We start from the raw sequence: 25,353 nt of genomic DNA, 5'->3' as shown, positions 1-25,353 counted from the left end.
TTGAACCAATTAATTGGTCTGCTCTTTCCAGAGAGACTCCAATTCAGGTCACAGTCCATTAATACTTGATATAGCAATTCATGCCCAGACAGGAAATTTCACCTCCTAGAAATTTCATGATGCTCTTCCATGATCAAAGAGGAGACTGTATATTTTAAAAATGAATCTAATAATGTATTTTACATTTGTGGACATCCACACTTAAAGCATATACCTGATAAAGTGAATATTTCAATTTTCTTATGTAGGACCTTAAAACTCATATCCTTACCTTAAATCTATACATCCCCCTTTTCTATTTGTTACATAATCTATGGGGTATTTTATAATTCAAATTTCAATTAATCATATAAGAACCTTTTGTAATAGTCATAACATTTTTGGTTCTTGGAATGGCCATTTTCAATATATTATCTTATGTGGAATTTATCTTTATTTTCCTAATAAGGACATAAAAAATATTTTAATAAAGGGGCCATGGTTTGGAGAAATAGAAGCAAATTGCAAGAAATAAAATAATAATTTATAAGGGGGACGAACTCCTAGAAAGAGGTGTTATAAAGTCTAGCACACTTAACAACTTCTTGAAAATAAATTATATGACAGCTCACTAATGAGGAGTTACAAGATAGTATTTAACAAAAGTGGAGGCTATTTTGAGGAAAGAATCACATTAATATTTGAATTGCTATCTTTGAGAGGGAACAGGACATTGGAATATGAGCGTTGCTGATGCTTTGTATTAAATCTATCGCAGTTTGATCATTGAATTCAACAATCAATTCAAAGACAGAAAAATCTTGAATTTAAGATCGAAGATGACACCCCTTCAGTTTCCTGAGGCAATCTCATTCAGAGGTTATATTTGTGCTGAAAGATTTTGTTTTATTTCTCAGCAAGTATTTATATTTCGAGCAGCGACATAATGTAAAAGAAATTTTGATTCATATTTATATGTTGTCTAATTGATGATATTCCAGCATATTTGAATATAAATATTCAGCTCCAGCATATTTGTGTTGTTCATGCAATCTATTGTTGCAGGTTTCAAGCTCTGTTGTTTATTTGAGTGTAGACAAAAAACATTATTCATCCACCTTATGCTCTCACCTATCCCTCATAGGATCTTGGTGATCAAAAATTGCTATATTGTAATATTTAGTCAGTATATTCTCTCTCACCTTGCCTTCATGGAACTGTGTTGATCAGAAAGTGGCAAATATAAATTAAAATTTGGTAAGGCCATTACGGCTCTTGAAATTTGAATAAGTTATCATATTAAAAACTTGGGTAGCAAATATCCTATCATAATTTGTGATGGACAAAATCTTAAATAATGAGAAGCAACAGCACAATAAACCACACCAGTTGACATGACAAAAGAAACCTGTAGTAAAATGTTGAATGGAACACCATATGTAAAGAATATATAACTTACAAACCACCATTAATACTAATCGCATTTCAAGCACAAAAGCAATACCATTTATTGTTTCGAATTTTTTTTGCTTTATAACCAAAAATGGAGATAATGAACTTCCATTCATGTCCATCTTATTTGGTAATAAAACAGCATAAATAAATAAAAACACAAGTAATGCAATTATTTGTTTCATGGCAAAGAACTAATACCAAGTTATTTTTTTCACTACAAATTATATAGAGATTAAAGGAAAACAACAGAAAAAACTTACGGTGGAGTTCGAATCACAATCCCAAAAACCTTGTTCTCATCATCATTTGATACAGACATCACTTCCGCACCAGTTTTCTTATGCCGATACAAAATGGCAGTTGACTTGTATTCATTTAGAAATTGTTCTTCCACCTTTTCAAATCCAAGGTCCCTTACAACATCTGGACTAGCTTCTGCCAATTTCGCAGTACAAGATTTATCATCAACAATCCTCACTATGATATGAAAAATAGTTACTAGGGTTTATTCTAACAACGAAACTGAATACACCTTCAGCAGAATATAGATGTCTTATATTTTTTGACAGATAAACCAACCTAAGTTCTTTATTAAAAAATAAAACCTACAATAGTTTTTTGACTAAATGAGTTTCTGGCTTGAAACACAAAATGTAAGTATTAGATGTATCTTTCCGAGAAACATATATTTATATCATATAATTCCCACAGAAAATGTTGCATGGGACTCAAAACAACATTTATTGCAGTAAAGCACTATTAGCTAGTCCAAACACACTAAAACTAAACTAAGTCACTGCAAATAAAATGTGATAAATGGCAGATATGTCAAAGTAAGACACTAGTGTACATGAATTTTACTACTTCTGTCAAAGAATGCATACAACAATTATCCCATCCTACACCAAACCATGACTGCAAGTCTTGATACAATGTATCTTCAATGATCAAAAACAAGAACCTATCTTTCCTAAAAGCAAGATACTGAAAAAACTTACCATACTTCACTGAAAATTTGAATCTCTAGCTTGATAGATAACAACTGAAATTGTCAACTACAAAAGGTATCCCTTTGGCACTATGCATATTGTTGTGGGTTTTGAACAAGAGTTTGGGCAGAAATCATATGGCTTTACATTGCCAACTAACTCAAATAAACTTCCATTTCAATCAGAAGTTTCCAAAGAAGCGGAAAAGAGTAAATAGGCCAACATTGCATTGAGAGAGAAAATAAACTCTTCTTAACAAGAGAAAATTATGTCTAAAGTGTACTACTCTGTGAAATACTAGTACTCAGACTCAAATTCTCTAGAATGATTTTGGGATTGCAAAAAGTAAACTGTTAAAGGCGGCAACTGAAAGGCTCATGAAATACCTTGAAGAAAAAAAGATTCAGCTTTTTATGTGGTATGAAGTCTGGATACTGCAGTAAACAAAGTTGAATTAGTCAGCACAATTACAAAAGGCATTGAGTGTAAGAACCCCTGCAGGTTCTCACTGACCCACTTCTGACAATTGATAGGTATCCGTTGTTCTGCAATGTCTTGTACTCATTCATAAGCATTTTGTCAAACACTCGTAAGCTCAATCAGATTAATGTCTCTTAACTTCCTACATATATAGAAGAGACATTAAGACAAACACTTGGAAGACATATCATTCTAAAAATGCACCAAATTATTCAAAGGCGTTTCATCATACCACTCACAGGAAATCCTCTTTATTCAATTTAGGAAAAGATTAATATACAATAAAGAACTAATGCCTTGAGGAATAGACTTATTTGTAAATTAAAAACGCGGGATTAAATTGTAGCTTGTAATTATTGGCTCTTATGGATCACAGGTGAAATCTGAAAGCTATATGGAATCCTTGGCATCAAACTTCAAAGTATGAAGAATCAACATAACACGAACCCCAAAATGTGCCTCTTTCAGCTCGAATGTCACCCCCTTCGGTGCCTTACATGGTTGCTGAAAATCCTTTGGGTGCCTTAAATGTTCTCAATTGCTGCTAGCATGGGCTGAGATCCACTTCATTTATTGTCCTTGTAACCTCTGGAACTGATTGTAATTCAATGCCATATCGATTGAAATTCTCTGAACAATTTGGCACAAATGATAAATTTGCACGAGTCCCTCAATTAGCAAATATCAGTGTCTTTCAACACCTCAAATGCTTGTCAAACTCTGAAGAATTCACAATTCTCCCAGCCAAAAGTTCTGAAACCCTTGTCACCACTTCTCTTCACAAAATTCAATAAGCAAAAATGCATAAAATGGTTAGATTTTCTCCTCTATTGGCCTTTTATAATTCACAAGAAGAAATTGATCATGGCTTCTTCAATACACTTCTCATGAATTATAAAATCCTTAGCTTTTGTTGGAATTGCTTTTGATGTATTTTCCTCCATAACTTGGGCACCAAAATCAAACTTTATTAAATAAACATTTAATGCACTAGGCATTATTTGATAATAAGCTCTAACTTAATTATTAACTAGGTGTAACTTAATTATTAATTAGGTGTAAATTAATAATGATAAATCAAATAATAAGCTTATTTATTCCTCCAGATGATCAACTCAAAATCAAGATACTCAATGCCTCAGCCAGACTCCCAAGTGCCCTGCCAAATTTAGCAACTAGCTACAAATTGACTTACTATAAATAGTCAGTCCCTCAATTCAGCCAAACAGAAAATGCAGAGGCATGATCCTGATCCCAGTACCACTGAAGAGAAGTAACATCACCTCTGCCAAGGGTAACAGCTCAACATTTACTTACTATAAAAAGTAAGTTCTGAATGACTGCTCCATCAACAATACCAAATCTCAACACTGTCACCAACCTGTTCAGGCACCCGACTAAAGATCGAATCCTAACTTCCCTGAACTAGACACTTATACCAACCTAATCCAAGCAAAGAGCAATCCTGAACACTTATGCACTCTGAATGAGAATTGGCCTCCGGCTCTGTCAACTAAGACTTTCTAATCAACTGACTAAGCCTACCAAAGCCATTGATCAGCTAATCTGAAACACCAACCATGGTGAGCTAAAATTGAAACATTGCATTGAGTTACTTATAACTGCAGTTTGCCCAACTTGAGGTATTCAAGATTTGAATTGGCTAATCATACATTAACTGGGTTTGAAAGTTGTGCCCATTCATTGGTTGTTAGAAAAATAAAACAAATATCGAAATAGGATGAATTTGGTAGGTTGATCAAGCATCAATTTATCATATTTGTTATTATGAGGAAACTATTAATTGGTAATATTTCAGGTAATGACATGACCAGAGTGTGCAGGATTACACCAATGAATCTCAAAAGAAAGCTGTTCAAATCAGAAAAGATGTGCAAAAATATGACAACCTGGTGAAGCAGACTATACATACTAAAGGAAGCCCATGTTATCAGCCAAATGACTAAGGATCTAATGAAGCATTTTCCAAAACCTATTATCTACATTTGGACAAGAACAGCAAGGTGGCTCCAAGCCAATCGGTAAACATCAATGGAAAGCTAAACATAATGCAACTCGTATTTTTAAAAAGAAAGATCGGGAAACACTGTAAGCTGTAGGATGTTGATGGCCATACAGTCAAAACATGTTGGGAATTGCATCCTTACAAGAACCATAACAAGGGTCTAACTTCCCTTGAAAGAAAAGACGTTGATCAATGATAGCAGTTACAGTATAGATGAGAAAGTTGTTAGTATTCCTGTTCAAACTCAAAGAGAGGTATGCTTGAGTACCTTAATGGTGAAGGTGGGTGTCCTCCATATTTGAGGTTGTATGTTTAATCCAAATCAGGGTTGTACAGCTAAATGAACAATATAAAAGGTAAATGGTAAAAACAATCCCCTTGTGAAGCACTTGTTTAAGGGGGATCTCACGTAAAAATTTGATGTCTTCCTTGGTGGTGCAAGAAATATGACTTACATATACCCTTCTAGCAAATGAGAATCATGACAATTGTTAACTTGTCAAACTCTTCCATATCAAGATTCAAATTAAGAATATTTGAGCTCCAAACAGATGTTAGACAAGCTCCAGTTTCTTTACATGTGATCATCCTATTTTTTATTATTTGGGTTAAGTGAAGCATAGAATAGAGATAATAGTTGTAGTACATAATCTTGTAATTAGCTTAATTGGTTAAGCTTTGTGGGGTTGAGTAGTTAGGAAGTGAAGGGATGCGTCTGTTAGTTTTCCCAACCGACTATGTTATAAGCATTCTTGAATATGGATGATGTACTCATGTTTTTGGATAAAATAAAAGTAATAATATTTCCTTGCCATCTTAGTATGCTGGTATGTCCAATGAATGTTTCATTTGGTATTATTGAATCTATGTTCTAGTACTCTCTATGACGTGTGATAATCACCATTCTACATTTTGGCATCCTTGCCTAAGTCTGAACCTGGAGGTCGTCAGCAAGGTAGGATGGAGTAATGGCAAGACCCTTCCTATTGTTGGTTCCCAAAACCGCAGATTGAAATGCTACGAGCCTTGCCTGCTCGATGCTAGGATATCCAACCGGTTAAGGCCAACTTGACTGGATTGATCGATGCAATCCAAATCCCCTGTGCTTCTGGCTCTGCAAAACCAAGGCGGGTGTACCTGATCCTGGAAAACAACCTTAAATCCAAAATGCTTAAAGCAGATTGGTTAGAACACAAATACGATGAAATTTTTTCTAACGGCAAGAATTATAGAAAACTTCAAACTTAAAAATTATGACTTAATAAATAAATGTGATAATGTTTTAAATAAAGAATGAACACAACAAATGAATATATTAATTCATCAATGGAAAGAAATGAAACAGTTGCCAGCATATGGATTATGAATCAAGAGTAAAAGACCAGTGCTCGATCAAGAGTAAAAGACAAGTAGTATACCTCCAAGGAATTTGAGAATTTTTGAAGGGAAGCAAGAATCAAGGAGATAGCCATACCATATAACCCTCTGCAACAAGGGATTGCAAAGAGGATGAATAGGTCCATCAAAAGAGAGCCAAATCTACTATCCATAAGTTAGACCTACCCATGTGTCTTTGAGCAAAAGCATGTCTTATAGTATTGGAATAATATCTCTGAATATCTTGTTTATTATTATTATTTTAATGGTCAATATTGTAAATCTTGTAAATATTAGAATGTTTCTTATATTCTTTATATTCTTTTGTTATTAGAATGTTTTGAATAATAACGATTGTTTAATAATAGAAACATTGTCTTAATAAACTATGAATGAGTGTCTTGCTCATTCATTCATTTATCCAATATTTTACCAGTTACCTGTGTAATATGGTAATTGAGCTAAATTAATTTTCTTCGAAACATTTATAATTTCTCCATGAAGTTATTAGTTCTAAATTTTTCGAAATTCTTTGGCATTAAAAAGTTTTTATTAAATCTGCAAATCGTGAAGCTTCCTTATGCGATCAAGGTTTACTTGCAGATTTTTGTGATTTTTTTCATCAGTTCGTGACTCTTTTTCATGATTTTGGGACTGTTTACGCTGGTATCTCTATTTTATTAGCTAAAATACCCAAAACCCATGGTCATTTTTTGCTCAAGACGCCATTTTCGTGCATTTATGGTTTGATTATTTTGTCTAATTCATAGGATGATAGGTGTCTTATTTTCGGAAACATCTTTTATCGCTTCCGTAACAAGTTGCCATGCCTATCACTAGCGCTTCCTCCTCTTACAACCATAGGCAACCCTTCTGATGGCTAATTGTTGCATCAATAGTGTCTTTGGGGGAAACTATATCCGTTTGTGGCCTTTATTTTGCTTCAATGACCTTTTTGCAGTCTCTAGAACAAATTTAGGCCTCCCTTTCTCTATTCGCTGACCCAGCTATGCTCATTACAGGATCCTACAAACTCTTGATTGCATTTGTCAGCCATTTTCGACCACTATCGGTGGTCATATTTGGTAAAAAGGTTTATTTCTGGCCCTTAGGGTTTCTATGAACCCTTAGTATTTCTTCTATGGCTAGGGCTTCGATTTTCCACCATTTCTTTCTCAGTATTTAGAGAGCCAACTAGGGCTTCTTCAAAGCCCTCAGACTTTTTTGTCATATTCTAAATTTGATTGCAAGTACTTGTTGGATTTTTTGAGAGCATTTTTGGGTCTCTCCAAATTTTTTGCAACTCTTGAAATTTTTGACTAGATATTTGTTGTTGAATTTTGAAATTAGTGCTTATTTTTCACCTCCATCTTGTTCCACAAATGGATTATTTTGTGTTACTCTTCTTCTGCGTTGATATCAGTGCCACCAGTTGGTCAAACACTTCTGACCTCATATTCTACAATGCCATCTATGATGAATATTCTACTTGAGGGGAGATAGAAATTCAACAACAGAAACTACAATTGTCTCTCAAGGTTGTATATAAGGATCTAAAGAAATTTGACTCTATTTACCCAAGGTCGGACAAGGGACTGGTTTGCAATTTATTTTGTGAAACTGGTTGATGTTTGAGATCTTGAAGTTCAATATTCTGCCATATTCATAACCTATAAACATTATTTCTTTCATTCAAACAAATATTCATTTCACAAGTAAATATCTAAAAGCATTCATATAACTTTCATTTTGATCAAGCTTAAAGAATTTGCCAACTTAAGAACTCATAAAGTTTAAATCTGCTATAGAAAAGCTTTAAACCAAGTAATCCGGGTTTAAGGTAAAGGTATATAGTTTAACGAAGCCTAAAGTGCAAGGGAATTAAATCGGAAGGTTATTCCCATTTGTTGGCCAAAACTGATTCAGTGATCCTATTGGAGAAGTGGCAAAGCTCTTAGATTTCCAATCTGTGGTTTTGGGAACCAACATAGCCTCCTAGTTTTAAGGTTGTCAAAAAAGATCATCAAGTACTCAAACTGGTGAAAGCACCCTATGGCCTAAAATAGGCTCGTTATGCATGGTACATGTGATTGGCAAAAACCTCATAGATAGGGTTTCTATAGGTTCTTACTCAAATCAATATGTCAAGACTACTGGCAGTGAAATCATCCTTCTCGTTATATATGTTGATGATTTGATATTCACTAGCAGTCAAAAATCTTTGACTTGGGGAATCAAACAGAATTGATGTCAATCTTTTAACATGACTGAACTAAGGTTCTCTACTATTGCCTCAATATTGAGGTTTGACAATAGTCTTGTGGCATCTTCATCTCTCAATCTAAGTATGCATGAGCACTGCTAGACAAGTTCAAAGTGTAGGACTACAAACCTACATCTACACCAATGGAGTTCAATTTGAAATTGTTGTCCTAATCTAGTTCTCCAACTAAGAATAAATCCACATTCAAGCAACTAGTGAGCAATTTAATCTATTGCGCCACCACTAGACCTGATCTCACTTTTGCAGTGAGTTACATATCCCACTTTCATGACAACCCCTACTCAGATCATTGGGCTGCAACAAAGTGCATCCTATGCTCTGTCAAGGGCACTTCAAACTTCGGTATCCTTTATGAATGAACTGAAGATCCCAGACTCATTGGTTGAATAGAATTAAAATGGGGAGAGTCTTTTGATGACAAGAAAAGTCCACTTCTAGTTATGTCTTCAATTTGGGCACAAGTGTTATCACTTAGACCAATAAGAAGTAGCAGGTCATATCTCTTTCCTCATTGGAAGTTGAATATCGAGGACCGGTCAAAGCAACTTATGAGGCAATTTGACTTCAAAGGACCCTTTCTGACATCCATATGTCTCAAGCAGGTCCTTCACCTTTCTTCTGTGATAATCAAGGGGCGCTTCAACTTGCCGAAAATTCATTCTTCCATGATTGAACCAAGCATATTGACCTTCAATATCACTTCATTTGCTAGCCGGTTAAGGATGGATCCATAGATTTGCAATATGATCCTATAGTGGACCAAATTGCAAATATTCTCATCAAGTCCTTCCAAATAAGTTTGTTAAGTTTAGGGGGCTCCTTAGTGTAGTAGATAGATTGACCATTAAGGGAGGGTATTAGAATAATATTTTTGTATCTTTCTATTCTTATTTATTGGTCAATATTGTAAATTTTGTACATATTAAAATATTCTTACAAATGTTTCATTATGAAAACATCATCTCTTTGTAAACTAAATGACCATCTAATATTTTACCAATTAGTTGTGTAATAAAGAAAATGAAGCAAAACATAAGCAATGGTTTGTTTTGTTTGGTTAGGGATGCACTATGTTTTTTGAAAGAAAAAAAACCCGACAAATGGCAAAAAAAACCTACAAGTTTTTCGGTGACTTACTCACCAAGGGATGAAATATCTAAGCTATATCAAGTGTTTTAAGTGCCAAAATGTGGCCACTAGTTTTTTCAATGTCCTAAGAAGGAGAGAGGCGAGTGGCAACAACACTGAAAGTAGTTTGTAAAGAGTGCAAAAGCTTCACTTGGTTAAGCCTATGTCTAGGGTTGAAACTACCTTCATCATATAGTTTATGCTTATACACTAACACCATTCCTAGCATAGCATGCTACATGGGTAGTAGAAAATACACATGGCATTCGGTATGACGATGCCAATCCTATTACTAATCGAAAATATTTTTTTCTATATGTCTTCTAATGATATTTGACATTTGTGATGTCCTCTATGTCCAACTATTAACAAAGATTTATTTTCTAATTCACTTATAACACATTTGAATTGTGTGACTGAGTTGATGATCAGCAAGTTATCATCGGCAATTGCAGCTAAGATCTTGGTTAAGTATTGAACAAAACTGTTTATGGAGAAGGTCTTTTACAGACTAGTTGTTGACCCAACAAAGCAAGGATCCTTAATACATAACAATGACAAATTGTGTAAGATTTACCACAAGATATCTAGCCACTTCCACCATGGAGATATACCTCTTTTAAACAATATGGTCAGGGATTACCTAACATCACGGTAGAGAAGCGTGTTGAATATAAGGCATATGCACTTGGTGATCACATCAAGATTGCTTTTACTAGCAATGAGCACAAATCAAAAGGAACTTGACATCTAATCCATCCAAATGTTTGTGGACCTTTCTCGGCAGCTTTAACGAATGAAAATATTTACCGTGTTTAATTCATTGATGATTTTCAAGATAAATAAGACAGATAAGATAAAATTATTAATGTCCAACAAGAGACCACAAACAGGTCTAAGGGAGTGAAAGGCATACAACAAGGTTGCAGCCAACAGCACAAACACCAACTGTTGTTCGCTGAAAGACAAAACAAGAAAGCAAAAAAGCAAGAACAAGAAAACCTTACATCTGCTCATAGGCAAGAAGTACTCCAGAACGGAAGGGTGAGGCCCAAGGTGAGAGCCGCTGGAAAGAGGATGATGCTACTAAGTGTACCCTCTGTGAGGTCTCACAGATCTGGTGTGCTCTAAAGAATGGCCAAGAGACCTCTTCACCCTCGGGCAAGAGGCCAAGGAGAGAGGGAGGTGATGAGATGGTCTCAACTCTGTCTCTATCTTGGTGGTAACTGAAGCTCAATTGTGTGATCGAGAAGCCACATGGCATCCTAAAGGTAAAGAGTAAGACATCATTGATCAGTGTAACTAAAGAAAGAGGACAAGCTCATACACCCTCTAAACAAACAGTAGAAACTCCCCCTAATCTCATAGTAGATGGGGCAATGAACAATAAAATGGGTCTTCGACTCCAACTCCTAAGAGAGCAAAGGGGGCAATCTTGTCCCTTCTATCAATTTGATGGTCGGTCTATATGCGTAGCTAATGGGAACCCACCCTAAAGGAACCCACATGCAAAGGACATGAGTCCAACGACGGGTGAGGTACTGAGGACAAACAATGATCTCATCCTGGATACTCACAAAATGCTCAGTGTAGAAGACCATCCTTGGGCTGCGACCCCACAAAGGGTTACTCCACATCATGATGATATATTGTTAGTATATGTCGGTCTGGATTTTCTCAGACAACTCCTATTGAGACAGGAAGAGGTGAACAAGGGTATCTATGGAGAACTACAAGAGAAGGAGGCAATCAATTGCAATCCCAATCAAACCAAGAAAAGAAAAGGCTTGGATAAACCAACACCGAGCTGGGTCAGACCCCGCAATCGCCTCCAAAGAGTAATAAGCCAAGTGAGACTATTTGTGGTGACCCTCAGAGGAGTCAGTGAAGCCCTAAAGCCGATGGAGAAACCAAACCAAATCAAAGATAGTCCCGAGTCTCAAGGGGTGAGCACCAAACTCGGTCAAGATGATGTTGTACGAAGTGGACTGGTGACATCTGATAATGCGTTGTAGGGGGGTCTAGACTCTCTCAACCAAAGCCCAGTCAGAGTCTAGAGAGAGGGGCCTCAAATGACAATGTCATAGAGGACAGTCAGTCTGACCAAGGAATCCAAGAGGGCCATCTTGGTCGTGGTATCTTGGAACTGATGTCAAAAGCATTGTCTCTTGAGCACGGTCAAGGAACCAAGCCTTTTGTTAACTTGGGGTTGTATAGCAAGCCTCAAGCTAAAACGGGGTCCAGAGAACTTCACCCCCAAGTAAGTGGTGGAGGAGGTGATATCAATCTCATTGCCCTAAAAGCAGAAATGGAGATGTGAGGTATTCAAGCAGTTGAAGACCATCACCCAAGTCTTACCCAAGTTCACGACTAACTGCCTCAAGTCACAAAAGAAAGCCAAACCATCAAGAAGTCGATGAAGTGGCTCCAAGGAAGAAGCCAAGAGGACCACATCGTCAGCAAAGAGAGAAATGGAAATCAGAACCCAGAGTAAGTAGAAAGCTTCACTAGGAAGTGAGAAATCTTGAAGGAAAGTCTAGAGCTCATTAATATAGATATCCAAGAGAGTAGGTGAGAGAGGACACCCCTGCTTCACCCCAATGGTACTCTAGAGGGATCTGAAAAACCCGCAAAGTCTTGAACCTACACACCACACACTCGTATAACATTATGATAGCAAGCAAAAGAGTCTCTGAAATCCCGTTGTCCCTGAGTCTCTAGAAAAGGGTTGTTTGAGGGATAGAATCAAAACTTTGCGAAAGTCCTCAAAGCAATAGTAGACTTTCACTGAGCAATGTTGAGCCTCCTCAATGATAGACCGAAGAGTCAAAATATGGTCCATGGTCTGAAAATCAGTACGAAAACCGACCTGATAACCTTAATCTATTTCATGAAGACCAAGAATAAGGTCTTTGGAAATTTCTAGAATCCAAAGCTCTTGTTATAAATCAAACAAGTAGAAGAATTACGGTGTTGCAATCTGACAATGGAAGTGAGTATATCTCCAAGGACTTTGATTTTTTGTAAAGATGAAAGGATTAAATGAAGTTGATAATGGCGGCCATTACAAGTTCTCAGTAGAATGTGTATGCAAAGAGGAAGCATATGTCCCTCTTAAAGTCTAGTGGTTATATTGGACATTGATAGGTCGATCTTTTGGTGCACCGGTAACCCTATCTTGTAACAATATATACATATTAAACCAGTTTTCTCATTAGGTTTTGAAGGAAATGACTCCAAAACAAGTCTTCATGTAAGACAAATCTGATGATTCTCACTTTTGGGTGTTCAGATATTTTGTTTGCATTTATGCGACAAACAAACAAAGGACCAAGTTTGAACTCTTCAACTTGAAGGAAGCTTACGGCATACAATGAATCTTCCAAGGCTTACAATATATGTGTTGGATCACAAAAATAAAGCTAGCTGAGATATTAAGTCTGATGAGGGTGGTTGGTCCATCAAGGCTGAAAAGCCTCCCATGGAAGTTAAAGACAATAAATAGCATGTTGTTCCAATGTTATGTACCTAATTTGAAATAGGATTTAATAATGAAGTTTAAACAATAATAATAAAATATAAATATAAAAGAACAGAAATGGAATTTAAATTATAAATAAAGGAATAAAATTAAAAATAACATAACTAAAAAAATTATTAAAGTTTAATGGATAGTCAAAAGGAATGACATGAAAAGTTGTGACTCTCAAACATGACATACAAAGGTGAGAAGAGAACTTCATTTGTAAGGAGAGGAAGGAAGAGAAAAGGGAGGTGTGAATTAAAAAAGAAGTAATAGAGAAGAAAACAACTAACTCCTTCGAAAGGCAAAATTTATGAAGGGTTGTAACTCTTTCAAAGGGTTGTGATTATTGAAGGTTGTGACTCTTTCCAAGGAGATGATGAGGTGTGACTTCTACCTTACACAGGAAGATATAAAGGGAGAGGGTTTTATTTGAGGAGGAACCAAAGGAGATCAATTTGGGGAATGATATATTATTCTCAAAGGCAACACTGAAAAGTGGTGACTCAATTCTCATGAAAAGTGGTGACTCTTAAAACCAACACTAAAGGAGAAATCATTCCAAGTATTCTAGGGACTTGTCTATCATCACTTGCTAATACATCAAATCAGCATGCACTCAATCATCACTTGTCACTCTATGAATTCCCATTTATTTAATAACAATTCTCTAATATATCAAATCATCAAATCAGAGGAAATCATTCAATTATCCATCAAACATCAATTGGGAATCAAGCAAACAGAGCAGCAATCAATTCTTCCATCAATTCAATCAATCTATATTAATAATTCAAAATTTCAAACACTAACCATGTAAAGGGCATGAAAGAAGTAACAGTAAGCATTTGATCAGATAAAAGATTACAGAACTTAGAACTCGTATAGAAAACAGCAGTCTATATATTGGTTAGATTTTGTGGTATTAAATATAATGCATCACATGATGATTTGGCTAATTTGTTATATGTCTTTCATTTGATAAGGAGCATGAATATATGCAGATATTCTATTGCTTCTAATATATGCATATTCAATAATAAAGTAAGCATTTAAAATTATGATGAGGATTTCTTTAACTCCCACATCCAATATGCAGTTCCATCATACAGGGGAGATATTGTATTTACAAAGAATGCAAGTAGCACAAGGGTCCATTTGAGTAGAGTAACCCCAAGCATCATTTTGTGCTCCTAGGCTTGATGGGTAGGCTTGAAGTGTATTAGATGATCTCCCATGGTACTTCATATTGCAGACTAAGAGTTATTGGGGAAGATCTTAAGGAATCCTACATGTACACTATGATGAGAATTCTACTTTTAACATTCTGAAATTATGTGCCTGTTCATCCTTCATAATGATGACTAGCCTCATTGTAGGTCCTAATTCAACATATAAAGTTGATAATCTACATTCTTATATATACCTTATTTGGGGATTCTAGGGAAAAATAGACTAAGTCAAAATAGAGGACATCACATCCAAGTTCTGATCAGGAAAATACAGCAGTCCCTCTTTCCAATCAGCCAAGTTCTAGTAAGGCTGAAGATAAAACTGCCTTATCTAAAAAGGACAAGAAGCCTAGCTGGTTTACCTAAACTTTGCAAAAGCCACAGGATCAAGCAGGAGCAATAATTACTCTTTTTAAAGTGAGCAATCCACCTAAGAAGTTCTCAAGTTATGTTGGTCTAATGTCATCCATCATTGATGTCGAACCTTCCTATTTTTAAAAAGGCAAAATTAGAGCGGAATGGTGAAATGCTTTGGCAGAAAAGTACAACTTCATTATTTAGAATGACACAGAGACTGTAACAAGACCTCATGGGAAGTCTGTGATTGATTGAAAGTGGTTGTATCAAGTGAAGCATGTAAAATATGGGAGAATATAGAAATTCAAGGCCAAATTTGTTGCATGTGTTTTATCTCAAAAAATGGGAGATGTCAAAGAGAAGTTTTCTCAAGTTGCCAGGTATACTTGTGTATAAATTAGTATGTCTCTCGCTTCTCATTTTGGTTTGCCTTTATATCAAATGGTTATTAAAAAAACCCTTTTGAATGGCAACACACACGAAAAAATCTATATAATCAGCCCGGATGACTTCAGATGCATGGGGAGGATACCACTGTATGCTGGCTGAGAAAGATCTTGTATTGGCTGAGACAAGCATTCCATGCTTGGTACTCTGATTATTGATGAGCACTTAATACTTTTGGGATTTGCTAAAACTATTGCAAATTCTAAACTTTATTATTTAGTTGATATATCTGATCTATTATGTAAACGATCTTATTCTTATAGGAAGTAATGCAAAGCTCATAGTATGATGCAAGAGGAAGCTGACATCCAAATTTAACTTGAAAAATATTGACCTACATTACTTCTTTGGTTTTTTAAGTGTGGTAAGGTACAAGAGAAGCCTTCCTAAGTAAAGGAATGTACAAAGTAAAAACTTAACCAGATTTTTGGTGGATTGCAAGTTCGTTTGTAGTCTAATGATTTCAAATCCAAAATTAACTACAGATTTTGAATCTCATTTGGTAGATCCATTTGTGTACAAGCAGCTGTTAGGTTCTCAAAATTAGTTGGTAAAAAGTACGCCTAATATTTGTTCTGCGGTAGATACATTAAGTCAATATATTGTTGAGCCAAGACAAGTTTTCTAGACCACTGCAAAATATATGCTCCAATACCCATAGGGCACAGTTCATTATGGAATGAAGTGTGTTAGAGACAAAACACTAAAGTTGCATGACTTTGTAGATTTGGATTGGGCAAGTGGCATTTGGGATAGGAAGAGTATTTCAAGAATTTGTTTTATCTTGGGCTCAAGAATGATATCCTATTTCAGCAGGAAACAAGCAGATCTAGCATTACGTTCAAATGAAGTAATGTAATATAACATTCATTTGCTAGTTGTGAGGCTATCAAGCTTTGTAAGTTGATAGCAAAACTCATTGATTGGAAGTTGAAGGTCTGCACTACTTTATGACAACAATCAAAGTCGCGTTAAGCTATCTGAGAATCCTTTGTATCACTATCAAACCAAGAAAATAGATATTTTTTATCGTTTTCTCAAAGACATAGTTCAGAAGGAAGTAATAATTCTTTAGTATGTTCCTTCAAATGAGAAGATTGCAAACATTCGATAACTCCCCTACAGAAAAGCGGTTTAATATATTGAAAGAGCAGTCGAGATTGATAGCGAACATCTTTCTCAGAAAGAGTGATATATTTTTAGTCCCTCGATGTTTCTAGGCAGAACACATTAGAAAAATCAAATTTATTGCAAATTTTCAAGTGATCTTTTCCTCCTAAGTTGTTTACTTTTATGTGTCCAGTTTAAGGCAATTTGAATATTTGCCAAAGCTGCTAATGTTAGGTGTAACATTAGATAAGAGTTGAGTACTAATATTATTTTATTTTTTAAACAATGCTTTTGGTTATATATGGGAGTTGTTTTTGTTACTTTCGCTATGGTCAGATGGCCTATTTGTGTATGTTTCTTTTGTGATCAAAGACAATCTAAAATTACAGTAGTTTTGTTCTATTTTGGAGTTCTACATTTAAGGGTTATTCATGAACTTGCAGCATCCATCTTTTCAAATAAATAATTGTCTGCAATAATAAAAAAATCCAGCAATTGCATAATTCTAATTTTAGTCATACTGTTCTATCATCTATAATTTGTAAAGTTTGTATAAGCAAGTTATAGCACTCAATATTACAGGTAATTTCCATGAACATCCAACCATCCAACCCAAGAGGAAAAACAAACTTTTTTTTAAAAAGCACCCGTTTGCTTAAAAATTAAAAAGCTAAGGGAGGTGACACTTAGGTCATTGTCACTTTGGTTAATATTACAAACACCATTCCTTGTTTGGCCAGTGAAACTAGTCTCTACCTTGGCATCGCATAGGACCCTAGCCGCATTATTGGATGACATAAGCCATTGCAGTCTCCTCAGCACTATCAAATGTGCCAGCTACATACTAGTTCTTTTCAAAAATCACAGGTCCATGTCATAATTACCCCAACAACATTCAAAAAACCTATTTAAAAAGGACCTCTTTAGCCTCCTACCCACAGCTCTGTAGCTCTTCTCTCACAACCATGGAGAAGAACAGCCCTAAATTACTGTAAGAAAAGAAAAACCAACGAAAGAAAATAACAGCCGAATTCTTTTCTCCTGGGCAGAAAGTGAAGGTTCCACAAGAAGATTTATATATGGGTAAATACAAGAACAAGGAAAGTGGATGTGACTGAATATTTATGAATGCAACTAAGAAAGAGAAAGATAGGTGCCATCATATAGTTGGTTATCACATTAGTCTAACACCCTAAAGATCTTCACTTCAAGTCCGGGCAGCACCAGCATTTTCAATAAATTAAAAAAAATACGTGGGGAGGGTTATATATAGTTGTCTACATTTTATCATTTTGTAGTTTTTGCCTTTTGGCCTTTTCATTTTGTTGTATATGCACATTGGTGATGAAAACAAAATTGATCAGATTGAATTTTTTTTCAATGTGTACATCAACTCATTTGAATTCTCAATTCAAATCAAATGTTTCATAGTATGGCTATATAACAAATACGGAGAATGCCTTATCATTTGATTTTGAATATATCTGAAATTTCCTATATTTTTTTATTTTCCATCTTCTTAAATTGACATCACCTTGAAAAAGGCCATCTGTCCTAGAAATGCCATGGAAAATAGCATTCAAGTCTTTGAACCCCCTGCTTGGGTACTCTTGATTCTAAGGTAACTGTAGACCATTTTGCCCCCCCCCCCTTGTTTTCCAAACATTGCTGATCTCATGAAAACCAGGGTGGTAGCCTTGATCACGTCCTTTGGACTATTCATTTATTGCCACACAAGCCTAATAGGAATACGACAAAAATCCTTGACTTTTCTCTTGTATTACTAAGTCTTAAATCTTTTCATATTTGCATGCTATATCCTTATGAAGATTTCAAGTTGCGACCTTGCGATTGTTCTTCATCACTTGGTCGCAGGTAATTAGCACTTAACCGTTAGGATGGTTGCGAGCATGCAAAACAATTATCTCCACAATCAACACAACTTTGCAGGTGGCTAAAGGCTTAAGAATATAAAGCTTGCGAGGTTGCGATCAAACCACAGTATTTCAGATTCATGTTTTTCGCAAGATCGCAAGGAGTTAAGGTCAACTCCTAGTTGTGGTTGCGAGGATGCGAAAGCCTGTGTTCACACATTCGCAAGTTAACATCTAGGTTAACAATTTAAGTGGTGACATTGCGATCTTCCTCCCTTTTTCGCACAGTCACAGGAGGTTAAGGACTAACCAGAGTTCAGGCTGTGAGGCCGTGAATTGCTCTTGTACACATGGTCGCAGGGTTAGATGCTGAACTCAAGGTTTGAGTTGCGAGCATGCAATGAGTTGACACCTGTCTTAGTGGGCCCCTGCATATGCCTCTTGTTCGCATCGTCGCAAGGATAAAGAATACTTCATCAAATGAAGGTTGCTCATCTCAATCAATACATTCCATAGAAATGCTTCAAAGTTTAAGTTGCGATGTTGCGAAAGTCAACAAGCCACACTCAAACTCAATTCAGCGCATCATCGCAGAAGATTAAGTTTAACCCTGGGTCGGAGCTGCGAAGTGGCGATCCCCTTTGTTCGCACTGTCGCATGGAGTCAGGCAAACCGTGGTCAAGGCAGCGATGGTGCGAATGCTTTGTTCACTCGTTCACGGGGTTAGCATCAGAGTTAAAGTCTTAAGTCGCGACCGAGCGATCATGGTTAATGGCTTGTCTTCACACAGTCGCAGGTGTTCAAGCTGCAGACAGGATTTAAGGCAACACATGCAGTCACGTTCACATCAATCGAAGGGTCGCAAACATTTGATGATAGTTTCAGTTTCAGTTGCAAAGGGGCGACAAAGGAAATGCAACAACTTTCACATCATTCTGCGGTTAGTAAGTGGTTAAGCCCAAACCATGGCGATGGTGTGAATAATCAATTTCATATTGTCGCAAGGTCGCAACAATTAAGGGTCAAAAATGATAAAAGTGCTGCGAAGCAGCGATAGACGTAAAACATGAAGGGTGGTCGCAGCTTCATAGGGTCAAACAGCTAATGAAGAAAATAAGTCGCGAAGCCGCAAATGCAGGGCAGTCAACGGTCAACAAGAAGATAGAATGGTTGGACGAGGTAGTGAAATATTTCAGGGACATTGGTCCACGTGGCAAGGTTTGAGGATTGACTTCAGTTAACTTGCTGAATTATCTGACTTGGCGAGTTGAGAACAAAGAGAAGCAGCTCTTTGATAGCAAATCGATCATTTTGATCATCTGCAACCACTCTCTAGTGTTCCCCATGCCTGGTAAATGCAGTTTCATCCCCTCTATCGCTTGGTTATCCATATACCCAGTCAGGGCAGTTATGGCCGTCGTTTTTGTCTTCTCAAGGCTCGGATTGGTATGAAAGATATGATTTCCTACATCTAGATGTGTCCCTTGATCAAATCTTCCCCAGACTTGCAGTGATTGTTCTCTACGACTTTAATGGTAGTAGTTGAGCTTTGTCTTAGTGTAGAAGTTTTCTCAGTTATGCTTGAACTATAAAAGCAAGTTTTGTAACCCTTCCAAGGGTCGGTTTTTTCTCTGATTCTATAGCAGTTGTATCATATGCTCTGCTACTGTAATTTCCTTTTGCCTATGAATGAATATATTTCTCTGTTGTACCTCATTCTCCCATTAATATAAGTGCAAAACCTTCTTGCCTTTGTTAGTGTATTGTTTCCATTCTTCAATCTGCATGACTGTATCTATTTGGCCTTAAATGATATAGAGTGAAGTTCCTTCCTTATAGCACCTCATATGGTTCCTGATCTACATGTGATTGTTGAACTAAGGCAAAGGTCGAATCGGTGTATTTTGAGATTATATTGGTGAATAGTGCATTGTTAGGCAGAGACAAGACTGAACAAACTATTTTGGTGTATCACCCCCTTTAGATTAGATTAGGTAGTTTGATTTTCATGCATCTCCTTCTCCCTTTTCCTCTCAAGAGTAGTTAGGTGAACCCTGATAGTAAAGAAGCCGACCTTCTCTAGAGATTCAATCTCATTGTTCAAGTCCCACAACTTAGAGATTGTTTCCATGTTTCACAAGATTGCCTTTAGGTAAAAACTTTAGGCAAGGGTACAAACTTTTGTGACAACAGTAACCAATTCCTTCATTTTTAAAACCATCAATATTGTACAACTACCACAAGATATGCATATTTGAAATGTTGGGTACTCCTAAGCTTGGTCTCAAGGTCAAAAAGCTGAGAGAATTTTAAAATATATATATGGGCTAAATGGGAAAAGAAATCTCCATGTAGGATTCCACAAGGTGGACTTTGTATGCAAATTTGCACTTGGCTCAACCAGCTCAAAAATCAAATTTATCACTATAATTATTCTTATCGTATTGAATAACTTTTGTTCCTTCATTTTTTCCCTAGCACATATCTCTAGATTCCTTGAAATCAGGACTTGCTCTCGTAGTTCCTCCCAATCAGTTTCAGAATACATTTTAACCATCTAAAATCAGCATAATCTCAGTTCTGATATCAACCAATAGGCACCACTCTGCAGTAAATTCAAAGCTATGCCATCGATTAGTATACTGCTATTTGGATGGAACAGCATTAGGAGAGGTGTCTATACACACATATTTGACCTTGATTAATATGGTTCTTATCACTAATAGTCATTTCTTTTGATATACATATGGATCTTTTAAAGTCGGCAGTATCTCTGATGTTTCCTCCCAATCAGCTTTATAATGCAATTTGATTGGACTTAAACTATCTCAGACCCACATACACTTGATATTGACATTGACTGACAAACAGTAGTTGCAATATTTAAAAAGCCATGTAGTCCGTTACATAAGGAGCTCCATATGGCTGCTAAAATATCGAGGGTAGTACTGACAGGCAATGCACTAGAGTAATTCAGGGGTGTAATGGTCTGCCAAAACTCTCAATGTTTTCAAAATTACGTCATTCTCCGTTCAAGCAATGCCATATGAATGAGAATACATTGAGAGTGACACTGATTGGCACAATTTGCTCAGGTATACATCTGTCTTATGTGTCTACCGCTTGCAATGTTTTGCATCCATGTCATACAGTTTTTAACAATGAACACATGGCACTGATGGCGTAATTCAAATTGAGTACGAGTATGAGCTAACATTCTTATTTTGCAATTCGGAGGAGGCTGAAACAGAAAAGCACTTTGTCATGGACTATTCACCTATAGTGACATCGGCCCATTCTGAGAAGTGACTATATGTCTTCCATTTATGAAGATTTGAGAATCAGAAACAAGGAGTTTCTAAGGGGTACTAATAGAAAGGCTCCAGAAAGAATCTACAGCTTGGCAAATTGGAGCCATTATTCACATTCACTACTTCCGCACTCTGATGCTATATCAGATCGTATCTTTTGTTTGTGGTCCATAGATTGTCTTGATCTCCTAGACATCATTAAAATCAACTGATTTAATTCAATTCGTTGTTTTGTTTTGTTTTTTAAATCCACTTTCCTGCCAATTGATGCAGAGCCACACCTTGGAAAGCTCAGGAGGAATAACCACTCAACTGAGTTACTTCAAGGGGCATCCACAACCTTCAGGATCGAACTCGCACCCAAACTTAAGATTGGACTAGACAGGATCTGCACTTATTCTTTATACAATAAACCGAGATCTATTAAGAGAACCAATTACCTCCATAGTTTACCTTCACCCGCACGCCAAGATCTTTAACCCGGAATGTCCTCCTTAATCACTTGTTAAGATCGAAGTTCAAAGAAAAATGTATTTTGCACTTTGTCAAGAGAGAGACCAAGATCGAATTGCTGCCAAACTCAATAGTCGATTATCTATATCCTTTCTAATCATTTGATTGCATGAATAAAAATTGCTACAAGATCAAACCCAAATATCAAGTCGACTGTCTCATCTCACCATACCAAAGTAGAAGGTTGGATCTCGATCAATTTAGGACCTTGCAATGGATCATACTCTACCACGTACCCACGACCTTGACTTGGAACAGACGCGTCCCCTTTCTCAAAGGACACATCCCTCGGGTGCTCGAAATTCTTGCAAAAAGCTGTGCCTGCGGGGGAATTGGAAGATGAAAACAACTAGCACCCGCAAACACCAAAACATATCCTCCATTCGTTCATACGCATATCATCTAGCCGCTGGTGCAATTACGAGCCATGTGACCGTGTTCACTGCAGCGGCAGAAGGAACAAATGACGATGATGATGATAGAGGCTTCTTGCAACAATGGCCGCCACCAGATCGGGAACAGCAATTCGAAAAAACCGAGAGTCTTCAAAAATCAAAACCTTCCGTCTTCTTTTCTTTTGGATCACACAATACCATATAAAAAAAAAACTGCCGCTTCCTATTCGATCTTATTTTTTTTCCAATGAATGGCAAGAAAATCCGTTTTGAACTCAGATAGATACTTGCACCAGAGACGAAATTTGCATGAAAGAAACTTTCATTCCCTTCTCTCCAAAATTTGATGATTCCATAATGACAAGATATAAAACAGGAGACAGCATCAAAACTTGCATAAATTAAAATCATTCCAAAGTTCTTCCCCTTCGACTACTCTCTTTTAGATATCGATTTACAAGATGAGAGAGGAGCAATGCAAAAACTGAAACTTTTTTTTTTTTCTCCTACCCAAATTCGATAAATCTCTTCCATCTCCAACCGGCTATTTAAAACTGACTCTCCTTTTCTAATAAAAGGATGAGAAACGTTTTTTTTTTTTTCGTCTTCTATCCAAGAAAAGGATAAGAATCCGAAAACCACCTACTACCTATTATTGGAATCTGACAATCATGCAGTAGGCCACATGTTTTTTTTTTTTTTTCCCGTCTTCTATCCAAGAAAAGGATAAGAATCCGAAACTGCCTACTACCTATTATTGGAATCTGACAATCATTAAAACTATTCTAATTTAAAGAATCTACACCCGGTCCTAAGTGGCTATATCTGGAGAGCTCATCGAACTGCTACTCTAGGTATGCCACCACATGTAGGACGTTTATTGAAAACATAAAACATTTCTTATTCTATTTCCCGCTCTGCTACTGCAGCACCAATACACTATGATTTTTATTCATTAAACTCGTTAACTTGTCTCTCACCATCTAAACTAATGCCCTGCATTCAATGTCCATTGTCAACGGAAATGAGTGATTGAATCGTGAAGCTATAGTAAATTAGATAAACAAGCAGATTAGTAAATAGCACATAAACCAGATTATAATTGTGATGAAGGTTGCACGATACAAGTTCAGTTACTATCTCAAAGAAAATGCTTCCAAACCTTCTCTGCAGGTACCAGAGAAACCTGGTTGATAGTTTGCTAGTTACATTTGAATAAAAATTCGTCAATGACATGAACTCGGATTCTGGCCAAAGGTGAATAAAACCAGAAACTAATTACCAGTTAATAGTTAAAATAGCTGTACTAAACTTATATATTTCCAGTTGAGTCTGGTTAGACGTAGGAATAAGAGATGTTACCGGAAGGAGGGGATTGTGGTGGAGTGACGACAGCAGCTCGTGTTGAAAAAGAAAATGCCCTCTTTGAAGAAGAAAGAATCATCTTTCTTCCTACTCTTCCTCCTGCTAATAGACCAAATTGGTTGTATGATACCACCTTTCTAGTATCACAAACCAATTGTTTCTGACTCTTCTGCCCAGATAGAAATCTACCAGTTTTATTGGAGAATAATCTTCTGTTACGAGCAAATGCCCTGCCCGAAACAGATACTGATAATGTAAACGACCTCAGAAGAGTCATGCTCTCCATGGCGCCTTCAACTCCTCCTCAGGATACTCTGAACGTCTTAATATCTTCTAAAAACAAAAGAGATTAGATTATACCCTTTAAGGTCATTCATTCAGCCACATCAGGTCCCCTAACTAAACCTTGAAAACCTCATCACGGGTATAAAGTTGAGTTACTTCGAAGGGGCTATTGAAGGATCCGGAGCTGTTTAGCGTTAACCTGATTCTTGGGGAGGAAGGCAAAGTTGAAATAGTAAAATTCAATAGGGAGCCAAAACTTCCACAGAACGAACAGGTATAGTTTGATTCTCTTGAAGAGGGCTATAATTATGCTCTCTCTTCGTTGTTTTTCCTTCTCATCATAATTTTGTGTATATTTTGTGTATACAATTTCTTTAGCTTTTTTAGCTTTTTTCATAGCTTTAAAGTGTTTTTAAATTTTATTTTAATAAAATTAAAGATTTGAAGGTAGTGGGTAAGATTATTTGGGATGTTTTCTGTTAAAATAGGAGTTTCTACTTTGTAGCAAGCAGGTGGAAAAGATAGAAATTGATTGAAGAATGTTTAGTAATTTTTTTGTCATTTGTCAAATATTTACGTTAATCTAGAAGTATAAAATTTTAAACTCCCCTACAAAATTCATGAGTCAACTCTTTCAAAATATTCCTATCATTTGTCAAATATTTAAGTCAATGTAGAAGTTTAAAATTTAAAACTTCACTACGAGATTAATGAACCACCTCTTTCAAAATATAGGAAGCAACACCAACTCAAGAGAGAGAGGGGGGATTTAATAGAGAGAGGGAGGCTAGCGGGAGACCTAGGTAGGGGGATGGAGAGAGAGAGAGAGAGAGAGAGAGGCTCATTATTTTCTTAATAGAGAGAGGGGGGTAGAGAGAGACATAGGTAGGAGGATAGAAAGAGGAATAGAACGAAGGGGATTGAGGGAGGGAAGAGAGCGAGAGAGGTTGATTAAGGGTCGTAACTACAGAGAGTGGGAAGGGATAGGGTAGGGGGGAGAGAGAGGAGCTCACATGATGTTTTTAATAGGGGGGGTAGAGAGAGACCTGGATGGGGGGAGAGAGAGGGGTGGGGGGGAGGTAGCGAGGGAGGGAGGGAGGGAGAGAGAGAGAGAGAGAGAGAGAGAGAGAGAGAGAGAGAGAGAGAGAGAGAGAGAGGGATGCACATATTGTTTTTTAATAAAGATGGAGACCGAATAGGGGGAGAGAGAGAGGGGGGGCTGA

At 36.6% G+C, this 25,353-nt stretch overlaps 1 protein-coding gene across 2 annotated transcripts in view; it reads right to left on the bottom strand.

Annotated features, from left to right (window-relative positions):
- The window catches only part of LOC149557124 (presequence protease 1, chloroplastic/mitochondrial-like), a 133,985-nt gene extending 109,479 nt beyond the window's left edge, over window positions 1–24,506 (bottom strand). The window contains exons 1-2 of one of the 2 annotated variants that reach the window (XM_089831845.1): window positions 23,843–24,506; window positions 1,695–1,869 (exon numbers count right to left, since the gene is read on the bottom strand). In XM_089831845.1, the coding sequence (XP_089687971.1) occupies window positions 1,695–1,869; window positions 23,843–24,131 (464 nt within the window). In that variant the 5' untranslated portion in view covers window positions 24,132–24,506. The remainder of the gene's footprint in view (window positions 1–1,694; window positions 1,870–23,842) is intronic. The other variant, XM_089831846.1, reaches the window with a different exon arrangement.
- Window positions 24,507–25,353: the final 847 nt, after the last annotated feature.

Source organism: Cupressus sempervirens, chromosome 5 (assembly GCF_028749045.1).
Source record: "Cupressus sempervirens isolate cs-2001-9-10 chromosome 5, ASM2874904v1, whole genome shotgun sequence".
In the NCBI taxonomy this organism is placed as follows: Eukaryota; Viridiplantae; Streptophyta; class Pinopsida; order Cupressales; family Cupressaceae; genus Cupressus; species Cupressus sempervirens.
The sequence above is the reverse complement of the archived record's forward strand: the minus strand, read 5'-3'. Positions and strand labels throughout refer to the sequence as shown.